This window comes from Ranitomeya variabilis, chromosome 4 (assembly GCF_051348905.1).
Source record: "Ranitomeya variabilis isolate aRanVar5 chromosome 4, aRanVar5.hap1, whole genome shotgun sequence".
NCBI classification, from domain to species: domain Eukaryota; kingdom Metazoa; phylum Chordata; class Amphibia; order Anura; family Dendrobatidae; genus Ranitomeya; species Ranitomeya variabilis.
In genome coordinates, this window is record NC_135235.1 from 35,664,223 (window position 1) to 35,680,591 (window position 16,369).

Genomic DNA, 16,369 nt, shown 5'->3' on the forward strand with positions numbered 1-16,369 from the left:
TTCCAGGTGCCGGATCCTTCTCTTCCCTGACCTTATCTGTTGAGTAAGGGTTCGGACTGTTAGTCGATCCCATCGATATTGGTGGGTTCAGCCAACCTTAGTCTAATATGTATGGGTCTAGAACAGTCAGACATTTTTCTTGTAAGGAAAGGATCGGACAGGTTGCATTTTACTCCTCTGTCTAACCCCTTAGATGATGCAGTTTCTATTGACCGCTGCATCCAAGGAGTTGAACCTTTTTTCTTCTCAGCAATTACAGGAGGGTGTTAGCCGACAACCCTTATAAAGGAGCAAGTCTCCAACATCTAGGAGATCCATAGCAGACACACGTTTGACCTCTATGGTAGATGCCCCCTAGTTCTAACCTCCCGTATGTACAATATGTAGAAACGTACTTCTCCTTATGAGGTTAGGTTGTATTATAATATGATATTATTGACGCCTTTACCTTCTCCTTGTCCATATTTCGCACTATGTGCCCAATTCATGGCCAATTCAAAGCCCAGCTGCTTGCAGATCACATGAGCCACTTCTATGTTGAAGTCGTCGTCGCATACCGTGCCCCATTGACCATTATAGAGAACCTCCAGGCGACCTTCGTTAGGGACCCTCGACGTCCCGGCCAATCTCAGCTGGATTTGTGGGGCCCCTGCTTGGAGCTGTTGCCAGCATAAGTCTACCAGCGATGTAATAAATAATAATATGAGCTGGGACACTTTCATGGCTCACAGGGAATAGTGGATGAAGGATTTTGGAATTTGCACCTATGAACAAAAAGAAGAAAATGAACCGTAATAAACAAATATAACATTCTAGCCACTAGATCTTTGGTTTGCTATTGGCTGACACATCCAGTCTATTTTGTCTATTGATATTAGGTCCTGAGTTTTTCAACTTTTTCATAAAGTTTTCAATGGGCGCCGCGTATTACATCTAGTGTCAATATTTTATACTTGACAACTTCTGGAAGTGGTCACGCAGAAGATCCTGTAATGCGGCAGCTGCACAGAAAACATCCCAAAAGTGCTTTGTTCCTGAAAATTTCAGACCGGGATCCAAGGGGTAACGTTTCTGCTTGCAGATTGTGACATGTCAAGCCTGACATGTCAAGGTGAGGAGACTTTTAAGCCTTGCAATTTTCCTCTGGGAAATTAAATTTGTAAGTTGTCACTGTATCTAAAATAACAGATTCTTTTTCACATCGGTCACAGAGGCTTTTTTGATCCATGTTTCTTATTGTTCAGAAAATGTACATGTACATTAGCCACAACGAATGAACAGACTCTCACAATATCTTTTGTACTAAAGCAGCTAATGAGCAAGTGCAAAGGTCACTGGGAGGCGGGAAGAAGTGAGCTGTGATATTACTTATTGTGAATCCTGTGTCATCAGCTGTGTACTACCTGTCATTGTATCCTGACTCTGATGATAATGAGTCTCTTGAAAATTCTTCCTAAAAGAAGAACATTATGTATGGGTCTATAAAAGCCCCCAACAGCTATCTAATTTGTATGGAGACTTAAAGAGAGTTTTCAGCAGTGAGATAACCCCCCTAAAGGGACTGTGTAATAATTGGACAAGGTAATAAGTAAGTGAGCAAAGGGTTGGAAATTATGGATGACTGAAAGGGGTTAAGTTCAGAGGAAAAAAATACCACCCTTCTTCAACTTCTCCTGTCAGATCTACTTTGACTTAATAAAACCCCGCCCCTGAGGTTCCTTGGTCTCTTATCTATTGATTGGCCAATCCTTTTAATTATTTTGTCATACTTAAAACGTTGCTCTTTTTGAATGATCCCTTTCAGTTACAAGGATCTGTTGAAAATAAACTGATCTCAAGGTATCATTTAGCTGGGATCCCCCCAAGGATCGATTGTAATTTGCTTGGGAATCTGACAGTAAGTGCTTCATTTCCCTGCATTGCCTCCACAGGGCAAACAAAGTATTACATGTTGCCCATTAAAAGTAATCAGTTGTCCGTATAACGCTTGGAAGCGCTGGGTCCTCCAAAGTGGAGAACAATTAAAAAAATAGTGGAGACTTGCAAAATTCTCAAATATTCTATTTAAAAATTTTTTTCGAAGAAATGACTGAGCAGAACTTTTAACACCAGGATAAAGCAAAGTTTTAATAACTGGGGATTTTTTTTCTATCGCAAATGGAAACGCTCTTTAATTTAATCCTCTTTTTAGCATTAGTCCATTAACTACTGTACTTCAGTCAATAACTGGACAGGAAAGTTGACTCCAGCTGATGGGCAATAATCGTTCTGGTCACATTTATTACTTTGCTTAACAAACCATTCCTCCATGTTTTTTAGAAGGGAGCCGTTATGATGGAGCGGCAATAAGTTAGGGTCATTAGGGACTGAATAACCCATACAGGCACTCGTAACAAAACTGACCTTGTGCCTGCCAGGCTTCATCAAATCGCATAACTAGAAAATATGCTCCAAAAAGCACAGCGTCGCTAACACATGAGAGCGGCTCCGACGGTTGCAGGACACAGCGAGGACAAAAAAGTAGAATACACTCTGTGTGATACTGCAAAATAAATGTTTCTCATAGTCCTGCCTTGGAACGTATTACATGTAATGGGTAATAGGTGGAAACCATTCCATAAAATGTTCCTGTTTGGGGAGTTCTTGATGAAGTTTTTCTTCTCCAGAAGAAGTTTTGAAGAGTTTTTGGGTGAGTTTTTCTTTTCCTGTAGGGAATCTGTACACTGAGTCTTTTTGCAGAGTCTTAAACTGATCAGAACTTTCAAGTTTTTGAGAAATTGTGAGTGTTTGAAGAAGATTTCGAAAGTTTCCGCTCAATGGCTCTGCACACACAAAACCTTTTTTGCCGTGTTTTTGGAGCAGAAACTGAGCACAGCTTCCATGTTTTTGAAGAACTTTGAGTTTTCGAGGAGTATTTGGAGAGTTTCCCATCAGTTTCTGCTCCAAAAGCTGAAAACAGTGCCAACTTTGGAGAGGTTTCCTTCAGGATCCCCTTTATAGAAGTGACCTGCACTTTTTTTTGTCCCCCACGAGGGGTTTTTCGAATCTTCTTCATCAAAAATAAATAAATAAAATTGGATTTCCCATAGAAATAAATAGGAAGAGTTTTTCAAAGTGTTTTATAATATACCCATTCATTAATGAGGCATTTAATTGGTTATAGCATTCTGGATACTTTGGGTTCTACAGCAAGTGTTCTACTGCGGCTGATGATCCTTCAGTAGTCGATCGGTTTAGGGTAAAACGTAATAATCACCAGTAAAATATTAGGATTATCCCAGTTGGGAAAAGAGTTCTCCAGTGAAAAGAAGTAATCACGATATCCTCAGCATTGGTGATACCTTACTGATTGGTGGGGGTTGGACCGCTGGGATCTGGAACGATTAGCAAAACGGGGAACTTTGAGGCCCCTTTACAAATTGGAAGATTGATTCTCGAACTGTCGCTTAATTCATCTCTAGTGCTGCGCTTGGCTTTTTCTGACAGCCCCAAAGGGAATGAATGGAAACTGGGTGTGGAGAAAGTTGTTCCCGGTCCGCCGGTCAGTGCAAGTCCCGGTAGTTGGACCCCCACCAATTAATAAGTTATCACATATCCTGGGGATGGGTGGCAACTTGTTTCCACTGGACAATGCCTTCAGCTCATTAATTCATGAAGAGGAAAAGTAATTCAATGGGTGATGTTCTAAATTAGAGATCATCTATTATTCCGATCTAAGTAGATCTACAAAAGCAGGACACCAAGATGTGGCCGTAAGACGCCAAGACAAACTGTATAAGGTCTCTAGTCCACCATGAAATATATAACCTGGGCAAGAAGAACCTGATGAATAGCCACCTGTAATGGAATTTAATCCATGGATGTTCTCCGGTTATGCTTACATTTCTGGAAGATCTTATATCATGTAATTATATTGACCTGAATGCTGCAGAGTATGGACAAGAGGATGCATACCATAGAAGAAAAGCGAGGGACTGCTATGGAGTCTATGGAGAGAGGAGATCCCACCTTTGTTGGTCCTATCTCCTTTGCTACGAGCTAGTGAGTACTTGGGCATGCACTCGTAGAAGAAATGCATACAGAGAATTTGCCCCAGGGACATGGAAATGGTTTGGATTGCTAACGCCAAAACCCAACAGTTATTTGTTATCGGGCACTCGGTAAGCCAATAAGAAATATAGATAAATATACAGATCCTAAACACAAAGGTCTCGGCAGGCACAGAACAAGAATATTTTACATCTTGTGCCGAATGGTCCTTTTAGATGGGCAGATCCAGGACGCTAAACGACCACCGATCAACTATAGACATGGTGATTGAAAGTCGTTTACTGGCCTGATTAGATCGGCCGATGAATATACAATAATTAAAATCATTGCACTCAACAAACAATTATTTTGCTTGTTCATTAGGTGAATAGTGGCATATGTAGGTAGGCCAATAGTGGGAATGAGCCTTCCAACGAACGCTCAACCAACCAAGGGCGAACTTGCAAGTTTCCCTACTGTATAAGTCATGCATGGTTTCTACCAAGTTGTGACATTCCTTTGAAATAAATAGAAACCATAAAGGTTTGGCAGTTCTTATATAGATGTAGGAGTTTGTACGACCACAAGTCAGAATAGAAGGGAACAAACACAAGAGTTATATACATGGAGAGGAGGGAGGAAAAGGAAAAACAAGAAAGAGTGTTTAGATCTGTGTCTCTAGGGTTCACCAGAAGACTCGGCTCCACAACTCCAAAATATCTGTTCAGCCAGTGGCCAACTTTGGAGCTTTATCAATCCTATATGTTGTGAGTGTCAATCACAGCTGAGCACCAAGGGTACTGCTGCTGTGCCCATTAGTACATACCAGTTCATCCAAATGCCTTTACCCTTTTTTTAGACATAGACTAACTTCTGTCCCTGTCTGCGTAGTAAGGGGCCTTCATGTTGGGGTGTGTTGTGCCCTATGTTGTCCTTGTGTGTGATCTCTTGGTTTTGGTCTGTGTGTGTTATGCCCCTGATGTGGTCTGTCTGGTGCCTTTGTGCTCCCACCTTGCATTTACATCACCTAATGAGGCAGCAGAGAACTCCCGCACCAATGGGCCACTATTAAACCTCTGACCCAAAAAAGTGGGAAGAAAAACAAGTTTCCGCGGCTGCAGAGATAGATGAAAACTTCATATTTTATTCACTCCATTAGGTTAAAAGATAAAAAGAGTAGGGAAACAATGTAGCTATATTTTTGGAATGAATCATTGTTGAAGTTTTAATGTATCTCTGGTTCCGGCGAAACTTGGACATTGTTTGCTTCTTCAGGGGATGGACGGTTGAGACAAGTTTGCACAGACGCCACCTTTGTGGTTCATACGACTTTATTTTATGCAAATTAGTGTAGAAATCGTTCAATGTTAAAGGCCTCAAAACAAACATTTTTCCAGATAGAACGGAGGCACGGACGGGAAAAGAACCAATTTCGCACAGTCCACTTTCTGCAACTATTTTACTTAGGGATGAAATTATTTCTACTCGATTTTGATAACCACACAAAGAGAACACATCAAACAAATGTTTCACCAAAAGGCTATATCCTCTGCTCTGATCAGCTCGGCACCCAAGAGAACTGTTTCTGCTATATTCTCATATGTAAACTTACCTGTTGGCGGACCCATCTGAACCGGCCGCCGTTTCCTTATTACATCCTGAGAGAAGCTGGTTTAATTAAATGAGTGCAAAGCATGGGCTCGCCTGTGGTTCAGCACAATGATTCACAATCCTAAGAATATACAGTTACTTCCTATCTTTCTGCCTTAGATCAGTAACCATCTACACCCTATACAAACTCAAGATGCATAAAGGGTTCAAATGGGTTATAGCAACTTATGGCATATAACCATAATCCACTGATTGGTCAGACTCCAACCTCAATGACCTCAAAGTCCAAAGACAAAAGGGGCCACAACATTAGTAAAGGCTAGGGACCTCACTTTTGGGATCAATAAGTTACTATAGGACATCGCTGTAAGAGACTCTCGGACACCAAATCACAAAATCCTATATAGAACATATAGAAGAAAACCCTCGTGGAGATACTTGAGGACTCACCTGCTCAGCCTTTCTCAAAGCACCAAGAGGTCTCTTCAGTGTAAGACAATAAAATTTGTGACTTCTTCACTTTACATGGGAAATTTCCTGGTCCCTTTAGTACCAATGTAAACTTCCCTCAAGTCGAGTAACATCCATGAGTTGTACTTCTCGAGGGTCAGGCAGAAGTCTTGCACACATTCGCAGGCCCTATAATAAAGAATTCGAGATTTAAGAAGTATAAGGAGGAGACCATTGACCTTCCCCTAATCTTCTTCATCCTGCTGCATTTAGGATGTTCTTATGGGAAGAGTGAAGTCAGAGCAACAAGACGGATTCCTTTTCAACTGGACTATTCTGGTGTGCGGCTCAACTGGATAAGACTGTCCCCGATCATTAGTTCTGAGCTAGTGAGGTCACGATCAAACATATTTTGGTGAAGGAGTCGTTCTTTCCCGGCCAAAAGTGCAACTATGGACACTATTTTATCTAAGTGTCCAGCATAGAGTGTAGGGGGGATGCACAATTTCCTATTATTGGGCAGCACAGCCTCCGTGTGCTGCCATAAAGCTCCTTTGAGTAAAGCCGTGATCCCAGCCTGGGGCTTACCAGCAGGTGGAAAACTTGTAGGTCACTATTCATCAATGATTTTTTTTTTAAAGTTACAAAATTTGACACAACTTCACTCCAGGACTTTTGGCACGAAAGACCCAAAAGCGGTTAAAGACGGGGAAGAAAGCCTATTTTTGACTTTGCAATAAACTAATGAATCTCGTGCGCCATTTTGATTCATTTGGCACCAAAAACCGGTAACTAATACCACAAGGCAAAAAAAAAAGGACAATGAAATGCAAACGATGACTCAGGGCCATAGGTTGAAGAAGACCACCATTATTGAGGTCGGTGCTATAAAGGCAAGTCTTGGTCAACCTCCTCCCTCGATATCTTCTGGAGCAGAGAGGCGCTATAGTGCTGGACCTATAATGTTTTACACTATAGCTCCATACTGTTTTTCAGTAAATAGATTGATGTTGGCTGAACTTACCGTTTTAGCAGGACCTAATGTGTAGGACGATGTCCTGACATTCGCTTACCAGCAGAACTCAGAGGGACAAAAGGATTGGGCTGTTGGATTTCAGCATGCCCAATCCTTTTTGAAGAAAGATAAACCACTGCCACAAATGTCTGATAAAGACTTACCCCCCATTTTCCATTGAGAATACATGACAATGTGAGCAGAAATGCGTAAGGAAATAGCTGAGCCAACAGCTGTGTATGAGGAATAGTTCACCTGATAGACTGACAATAATCATGCATACACTCCGGGCACCTTCTTTTCTATGGATTTAATAACACAATAGTTAAAGGGGTTGTCTGGGACTTTAACATTGTTTGTCTATCCTTAGGATAGGTCATCCATGTCTGATCAGTGGGGGTGCGACACCCTGCAGCCGTTCCTGGTGTCGGTGGTGGCCAGAGCTGCTCAGTTATGTAGCTGCACAGCGCCATTGACATAATAGTGGCCGTGGCCGGTTACTGCACTTCCACCCACAATTCAAATCAATAGGGGGCGGATGTGAAGTATTCGGCCGCAGCCACTACTCCATCGATGGAGCTGTGCTGTGCAGCTCCACAACTGAACAGTTCCGTCCGCCACTGACATCTGGAAAAGCTGATCAGCCTAAGGATAGGCCATCAATGTTAAAGTCCCAGACAACCCCTTTAAAACGCGTTGAATACCACAGTTATGATGAACCTGTACCACTTTTGCACCGGTGCTAGAAAAACTAGCCTTACTAGATGGGACAAGATACATTAGCACTTGTCCACCACTTATCTATGCAGCGTTAAAGTAAATTAGGATGAGCTACAAAACTAGACACAGCCTGTGCACAAAAGGTGGTGAGGTTCTGGAAGAAAGCAGCTGGGTTTGTCTAATCTGATCCAAAAAGTGGCTCCCCATTCAGAAGCCTCAACTATTACCTAGGAAAGAGTTACAGAAAACATCTCTCACTCCGGAGGATCCAGCACGCCTGTTAATTACACGAAAAAGGAGATTTTTGTGTACTCACCGTAAAATCTTTTTCTCCGAGTCATCATTGGGGGACACAGGACGAATGGGTGTTATGCTGCTGCCACCAGGAGGACACTAAGTTAAACACACACAAAAGATTAACTCCTCCCCCGCAGTATACACCCACAGGCTGGACAATCCAGAGCCAGTTCGGTAACAAAGCAGTAGGAGTAAGCCAGTTAACAAACAGAAAACATGTCATAGTCAAAACACAGACTGAAAAGAACAGTTGAGCCAACTAGGCTAACAGGGAGGGTGCTGTGTCCCCCAATGATGACTCGGAGAAAAAGATTTTACGGTGAGTACACAAAAATCTCCTTTTCTCCTACGTATCATTGGGGGACACAGGACGAATGGGACGTCCCAAAGCAGTCCCTGGGTGGGTCACCAGAAGTTATAAATGCTGAGCGAGCCAACAAACTACAGATGAGACACAGCCGCTTGTAGGATTTGCCTACCGACGGAAGCGTCTGCCGAAGCCTGAAAGTGCACCTGGTAGTGCTTCGTGAACGTATGTAGACTGGACCATGTAGCAGCCTTGCAGACCTGTGCTGCCGATGCCTGGTGCCGGATGGCCCAGGACGCGCCGACTGACCGGGTAGAATGAGCCTTGATCCCCGGAGGTGCGGCGTGACCCTTGACACGGTAGGACTCTTGGATGGCGGAACGAATCCACTTGGCAATGGAGGCCTTGGAAGCGGGTAGTCCCTTCCGTGGCCCCTTCGGAAGAACGAACAAGGCGTCTGACCTACGGAGAGACGCAGTCCTGGAGACGTAACGTCTGAGACCCCTCACTAAGTCCAGAGTGTGGAGCGCCCTTTCCGTGCGGTGGGAAGGAGCAGGGCACAGTGAGGGAAGGACAATCTCCTCATTAAGATGGAAGGAGGAAACGACCTTCGGAAGAAAAGTCGGACATGTCCGCAGAACTACCTTGTCCTGGTGGAACACGAGGAAAGGAGGTCGGCACGACAGAGCTGCCAGCTCAGAGACACGTCTAATAGACGTGACAGCCACGAGGAAGGCAATCTTCCAAGACAAGAACAGCAAAGACACTTCATGCAAGGGCTCAAAGGGGGGCTCTTGAAGAGCACAGAGAACTAGGTTCAGGTCCCATGGTTCCAAGGGCATCTTGTAAGGCGGAGCCATATGAGAAACACCCTGGATGAAGGTCCTGACCTGCAATCTGTTAGCAATCTTTCTCTGAAAAAGAACCGAGAGAGCAGAAATTTGGCCCTTAAGAGAGCTGAGAGCAAGACCCAAGTCTACGCTTGATTGGAGGAATTCCAAAATGTGAGGGATAGAAAAACGGAGGGGGAAACGTCCCCGCTTCCTGCACCAGGCGAAGTATGCCTTCCAGGCGCGGTGGTAGATGCGCATAGAAGAAGGCTTGCGTGCGCGGAGCATGGTAGATATCACCGTCTGGGGCAACCCCTTCTGCCTCAGTACCCAGGACTCAACGGCCACACCGTTAAACACAGGGCCTCTGAGTTCGGGTGGTAAATGGGCCCTTGAGACAGGAGGTCTGCGCGACTCGGCAGCCTCCAAGGTACGTCTGAGACCAGTTGAACCATCTCGGCATACCATGTCCTGCGCGGCCAGTCCGGAGCGATGAGAAGTACTGGGATCCGTTCTGCCTTGATCTTCCTGATCACCTTTGTCAGAAGAGGAATTGGGGGAAAGATGTATGGGAGTCTGAAACCCTGCCATGAGAGGACGAGAGCGTCGGCTCCGAAGGCTGAGGGGTCGTGAGACCTGGCCATGAAGACGGGAACCTGGCAATTGAGGCGAGATGCCATTAGGTCCACGTCCGGGGTCCCCCATCGAGAGCATATCTGGTGAAAGATTGCGGGATGGAGAGACCACTCTCCGGGATCGAGGCTGTGGCGACTGAGAAAGTCCGCTTCCCAGTTTTCCACGCCTGGGATAAAAACTGCTGAGAGTATGGAATGATGTGTCTCGGCCCAGCGGAGAATTAGCGTCACCTCGACCATGGCCGCCTTGCTGCGAGTGCCCCCTTGGCGGTTGATGTAGGCTACCGCAGTGGCGTTGTCGGACTGGACTCTGACCGCACGGCCGGAGAGGAACGGCTGAAAATGATGGAGAGCCAGTCTGATTGCCCGAATCTCTAGGATATTGATGGGCAGCTGGGACTCCTGCGGAGACCAGCGACCCTGAGTCGAGTGGCGCTGGAACACTGCACCCCAGCCGAAGAGACTGGCGTCCGTTGTGACAACCAGCCAGTGCACCGGAAGGAAAGACTTCCCCCGAGTCAGGGAGGACCTCTTGGTCCACCACCTGAGGGACTGTCTGATTGGGCGAGAGAGAAGGAGACGGCGGTCGAGCGAGGCTGGATTCCTGTCCCATACTGCCAGAATGGCGTGTTGTAAGGGGCGGAGGTGAAAAACCGCAAAGGGCACTGCCTCCATTGCCGCCACCATCCTGCCGAGTACCCTCATGGAGAAGCGTAGGGAGTGAGAGCGAGGTTGAGTAAGCTTCCGGACTTCTCTCTGAAGAGTGGATACCTTTTCCGGAGGCAAAAGTACTAGACCCTGAGAGGAGTCTAAGATCATTCCCAGGTAGGATATGGTTTGGGCCGGGACTGGGGAAGATTTTTTGAAATTGATTTTCCAGCCCAGGCGCAAAAAGGTATTTATAGTGACGTCTACCGCTTCTGAACAGGACCGGAAAGAGGGGCCTTTTATGAGGATGTCGTCCAAGTAGGGCAACACCACTATGCCTCGAGCATGTAGAATGGCCACGGCAGCTGCCATGACCTTGGTGAACACCCGAGGAGCAGTGGCCAGCCCGAAAGGTAGGGCGACAAACTGAAAATGGTGCCCCTGGACCGCGAAGCGGAGGAAGCGCTGATGAGACGGTAGGATGGGAATGTGCAAGTAAGCGTCTTGAACATCTAGAGATGCAAGGAACTCGCCCTCTTCCAGAGAGGCAATTACCGAGCGGAGGGACTCCATACGGAATTGACGTACACGGACGTACTTGTTGAGGAGCTTGAGGTCCAATATTGGACGTACTGAGCCGTCCTTCTTTGGTACAATGAAAATATTGGAATAGAAACCTTGGCACCTCTCGTTCTGAGGTACCGGGATGATGACCCCGTCTTCCCATAGCGATCTTATGGCCTGAAAATACTGACGGACCCTTGCTCTGGGAGGAGGGGACTGAAAGAAACGAGATGGGGGAAGAGAGACAAACTCTATCTTGTAACCGAAGGATACCAGTTCGCGGACCCAACGGTCGGGAACTACCGAGAGCCACGCGTCCCGAAAGAAGAGTAGGCGGCCGCCAACTCTGTCGGTGTCCTTTGGCGTCTGCCAAGAGTCATTGAGGTGGAGACCTGTTAGGTCTGGGCCCCCTGGACCCCTGTTGTCTGGGTCTGCCTCTCCAAGAGGGAGAAGGTTTGTAAGATGGCTGGGAGGTTCTGTCCTTGCGCTGACCTCTCCCGGCGCCGGGTGGCGCGGAGGGAGGATTGGACCAATTGGAGCCGAAACGGAAATATCGGCCTCGGCCCTGTTGGTTGCGAAAGGGGCGAAAGGTCCGTTGCTGGGGAAGGAATTTGCTCTTTCCCCCTGTGGAGTCTGCGATTATTTTATCTAGTTTGTCCCCAAAAAGGCGTTCGCCCTGGTATGGAAGGGACGTGAGAGATTTTTTGGATCCTGAGTCCGCTTTCCAGTCCCTGAGCCAAAGGGATCTGCGGATCGTGACAGCATTGGCCGCTGCCTGTGAGGCACAGTTGGCCGCGTCTAAGGATGCGGAAACTACAAAGTCCCCCGCTCTGGCAATCTGAGTGGCCAGGTGTGAAACCTCGGGGGGTAAGTCGGCGTGTAGTGCTGTAGAGGCTAAAGACTCGGCCCAATGGGTCATGGTTTTTGCAACCCATGTGGCGGCAAAAGAAGGGAAGAGAGAAGCCGAGGAAGCTTCAAAAGCCGAGCGAGCCATCTGGTCAATTTGTCTATCAGTGGGATGCTTGATGGACGCGCCCTCGGAGGAGGATAGAACCGCCTTGGTGGCTAGCCGCGACACTGGCGGGTCCACGGAGGGTGACTGAGACCACTCCTTAGCAAGGTCCTGAGCAAACGGATACTTCAATTGCATAGCCTTCTGACCTGAGAAGCGTTTATCCGGACGGACTCTGTGGAGATCGACAATGTCCTTGAATTGAGGATGCGTAGGAAAAAATCTATGAGCCTTTGTGGTTCGCCCGAATGACACGGGATGAACCGCCTTGGACGGGGTTTCCTCCTCTAACTGTAGCGTCTGACTTACCGAGTCTATGAGAGAATCTAGGGTCTCTTGGTCGTGACGATACTCTGGGGAACAGGACACGCTGGATGCGTCGTCCAGAAAGGATTCCCTGCTATGAGCTGGGGATGAGTGACGAGAGACTTCGCTCTCTGAGCCGGAGGGCTGATCACGGACCGGAGATATTACCCTGGACTTCTTTCTAGATGAGAGAGGGCTTCTGGAAACGGTACAACCTCTAGGCCGAGAGGGGTTTTTAGGCCGCGTTACATCATCCGTGGAAGCGCCCTGGGTAAGGGACGGGTCACGGAGGGACTGTATCGTCCTTTCCAAGGATGCCACAGATCGAGCAAGGGAGGACGCCCATGCGGGGGTACTAGGCTCACTACATTCCGGGTCAGAGGCCGGAGTATCCTGTGCCGCAGACCTTTTGCAGGCGGAGCACAGCGGGTCAGTGTGACCTCGGGGCAGAGATACCTTGCAGGAGGTGCACACAGCAAAAATAACAGAGTGGGTCTTTCCAGTCCGATTTTGCTTAGACTGTGACATCTTTGCCATAAAGTGAGCGTACTGGCAGGGGAAGAGACAATCCTACTGAGTGCGTCCCACCAAGTTCTGCGGTGCTTGGCAGGGAGATCCTGAAGTCCTGTGCGCTGTGGTGCTGCAGAGCCGCCAGCGCACTTCCTGGTCCAAGATGGCCGCCGAGATGTGAGAAGGGCGCTTCTCGGGAACGAGAAGCGCCCAGAGAGAGAGGGAGGGGGGCGTGTCGTGGGCGGGCGGTGGATTCCCTGCTATGCGCGTCGGAACGCTGCCATTGCCACCGCCATCCTGCTGTATGAGGGAGGGAGTCTGATTGTCCGTGTTGGAGTCCAGCCCAGGGCCGGTAAACTGTGCCACCGCCCTAACAGAGCGCCGGATTGCCCGCCATGCCTCCATTATAAAGCTGCCCCGCGGCTGCAGCGCCGCATTAGAAAGAGGATAAGGGATCCCTGAACGGGCGGTCCCCTGTCAGCTGGTCGGCCCCCGCACTTACCTTGTGCGATGGGGCCGATGCTCCATCCACCTTCACCTTAGTAGGGAGAGGGTGGAGAGCTTCTGCCGCCGTGCAACATCCGCTATGTTCAGTGGTGATGCAGTGGGCGGCTGCACGGACGCCATGGCATTCTGTCCGGCTGTGCCCTGGCTCCAGGAGACTTAGGTGGATGATTAGTCCCCGTGGTCGCCTGACAGGGAGGGAGGGAGATCGGAACGCTAAGGAACCGTCGCCACACTGGAAAGTGAGCCAGGGCTGGCATCCATCGTCGCGGGAAAGGATACAGGAGGAACGCTCCATGTACTTGCCCGTTGTTGGTGCGGGAGAGATCAGAGCTGAAAATTTGCCTGTCGCTCCCTTCCGTTAAAAACAAAAATTGGTGGGGTCCTGAGGACCCAAGTGCCTCCTGAGACACTAAGTAAGAACTGGCTCTGGATTGTCCAGCCTGTGGGTGTATACTGCGGGGGAGGAGTTAATCTTTTGTGTGTGTTTAACTTAGTGTCCTCCTGGTGGCAGCAGCATAACACCCATTCGTCCTGTGTCCCCCAATGATACGTAGGAGAAAGTCAATGACTTTAAAGGGTTATTCCAAAAATAATAAACTAACTTGCTGACCGCTGGAGGTCTGACTGCTGGGCACACTGGTAATCCTGTAAATGGGGTTCTGGATCCTCGAGAATAGGGCTTTGCAGCCCCATTTTGAATGTAGGAGAGGTGCTCCATTAATTGTCTATCGGACCATTGGAGAAAGCTGAACTCCGATGATATTTATAATAATAATCTTTATTTTTATATAGCACTAACATATTACGCAGCGCTTTACAGTTTTGCACACATTATCATTGCTGTCCCCAATGGGGCTCACAACCTCCATCAGTCCCATAGACAATGAATGGAGCAAATATTGGGCATGTTCTAGGGATCCAAAAGCCATTCTTGGGATTGCTGGAGCACCAAGAAGATGGCTCTCCCAATGGTCAGCAGGATAACTTGCTAATATTTAGTTAATAATAACCCTTTAATGAGAACTGTGTAATGCTTAATTTCTCCTATGGGGGCGCTGCAGAAGAATGGAACACAACCTGGCAGGTTCTATTTACGTAATGTTTTCAGCCCAATAGCAGCCGCTGATTGGCTGCAGTGGTCATGTGACACAATGTCATATGACTGTAGGAAGAAAAAGATCTGACATTACAATCAGGGCTCTGGTCTGGGAGGAAAATGTGTGTGTGGGGGGGCGGTTAATTATACATTATTTGAGAAGGGGTAGTCCAATACTGAACAATCCCTTTAACTCATCATTAAAGGTTTCAGAAATCAGGAAACCCAGTGATCGGCTTATTTTTGGGTGACCCCTTTATCAAAAAGGGATTGTCCAAAGTGGATAACCCCTTTAAGAAAATTAGGACTTTCTAGTAAAAATGTTTCCACTCCATTTATTATATAAAAATTTAACTGGTATTTGGAAATCTGAATATTTTTCCATGAAATCCCCTTGGGACGTTATTCTAGGAATCGGAGTGAAACACGCAGAGCCGACCACAAACCTCGGCGGCTCCGCGCCATTAATTAATTATAATAATAATTCTTCTTATTACGCAGCTTTTCATACCAAATCCAAATTTTTTTGCTTTTCTTCTCACATCTTTTTTTTTTCTTTTAATTTATCTGGTTACCTAGAATGTGAATGGAATAGAAAATCGACTCTGGGCTATTATTAACTCTTTTTCAATTCTTTTTTTTCCCGAGAAGATGCCGCCTTGTTCAGACATAACTCATAAGGGTCAATTTATATCAGTTTTGTGAGTCTCTCGGCGCCGTATTTCATAAAGACGTTTTACCCAATACACAAATGCAGAAAGCTTTTGAACTTGGTTCTATTTCCCAGGGATTCCGTCTGGAATATTAAGACAATGGCAAAACTCATATAAAAAGAAGAAGAAGAAGAAGTAAAGCAGCGCATAGCGAATACAAAGCAAAACGACAAAAAAAAGGCAAAAAAAATAAAAAATTCAATAAAGTGAATGCAGAAGAGTATAAACTCACGATGAAGTGGTTAGGAGCAGCCGGGAAGCTCGGAGAGGTTCTCGCTGGATGCCAAAATTCCAGCTTCGTTCCCTCTTCCTCAAATATACACTCGCAGGCGGGGATGACTGGTCGGCTTTCACAGGGATGTTTGTTCCTTCAGACTCTGAGTAGCTTTCGGTGCCCTCCCACTTAATTCAAGGTAGACGGTCAGAACTTCCATGGAAAGGTATTCTACAGCCTCTTATTGCCCCCTCAAGGCCCAACACCCTGTGACAAAAATATTCCAGCAAGTGGCGAACTGCAGTCGTTTCGCTCTAGCAGATCTGAGATTGTCAGGTGCAGACGAGTTAGTTTTAGACCACTCTAAGGATCCACAAAAAAAAAAAAGATGAAAATTTACTCATAAGAAACACTTAAAAGAGCAATTCAGCCCTGCTACATATTGTCATTACAGCTTCTAAAGGGTGAAAACAAGTTATTAGCTGCCCCCAATATAGGAGATTACACTTACCGATCAGTGGGGGTCTTTCCGCTGGGACCAGTACTTTCATAGAATGGAGAGGTAGTTCCAATGCTCGACTGCTGCTGCGGGAAAAAGCACGGCGCTCTGCTTCTTCCAGTAGCCCCCTAGACAATGAAAGAAGCAAATTTTGTAATGGTAAAAAAATTCCCCAATGTGCCGATCAGTGCAAGTCTCAGCAGTTAGTTATCATTTGTCCCGCGGATGGGTAATAGGTTGTTTTCACTGGATAAACCCCTTTAAGGCTGGGGTTACGCCGCAGCGTTGGACACTACACAGGTTGCATGGTTGCAGATCGCTCCGTGCCGCTGCTACAGCACAGCGTAATGCAAGTGAATGGGGTTGCAGTGCTGCAAGCAAGGTACCACAACCACAGCTAGCAAGG

General features: G+C 46.9%; 1 protein-coding gene across 1 annotated transcript in view; it reads right to left on the reverse strand.

Moving 5' to 3' along the window:
* Nucleotides 1-15,826, reverse strand: part of LOXL4 (lysyl oxidase like 4) — a 93,807-nt gene extending 77,981 nt beyond the window's left edge. Inside the window, exons 1-3 of the mRNA XM_077258331.1 lie at nucleotides 15,483-15,826; nucleotides 6,091-6,279; nucleotides 449-764 (exon numbers count right to left, since the gene is read on the reverse strand). Of these exons, the coding sequence (XP_077114446.1) occupies nucleotides 449-722 (274 nt within the window). The 5' untranslated portion in view covers nucleotides 723-764; nucleotides 6,091-6,279; nucleotides 15,483-15,826. The remainder of the gene's footprint in view (nucleotides 1-448; nucleotides 765-6,090; nucleotides 6,280-15,482) is intronic.
* Nucleotides 15,827-16,369: the final 543 nt, after the last annotated feature.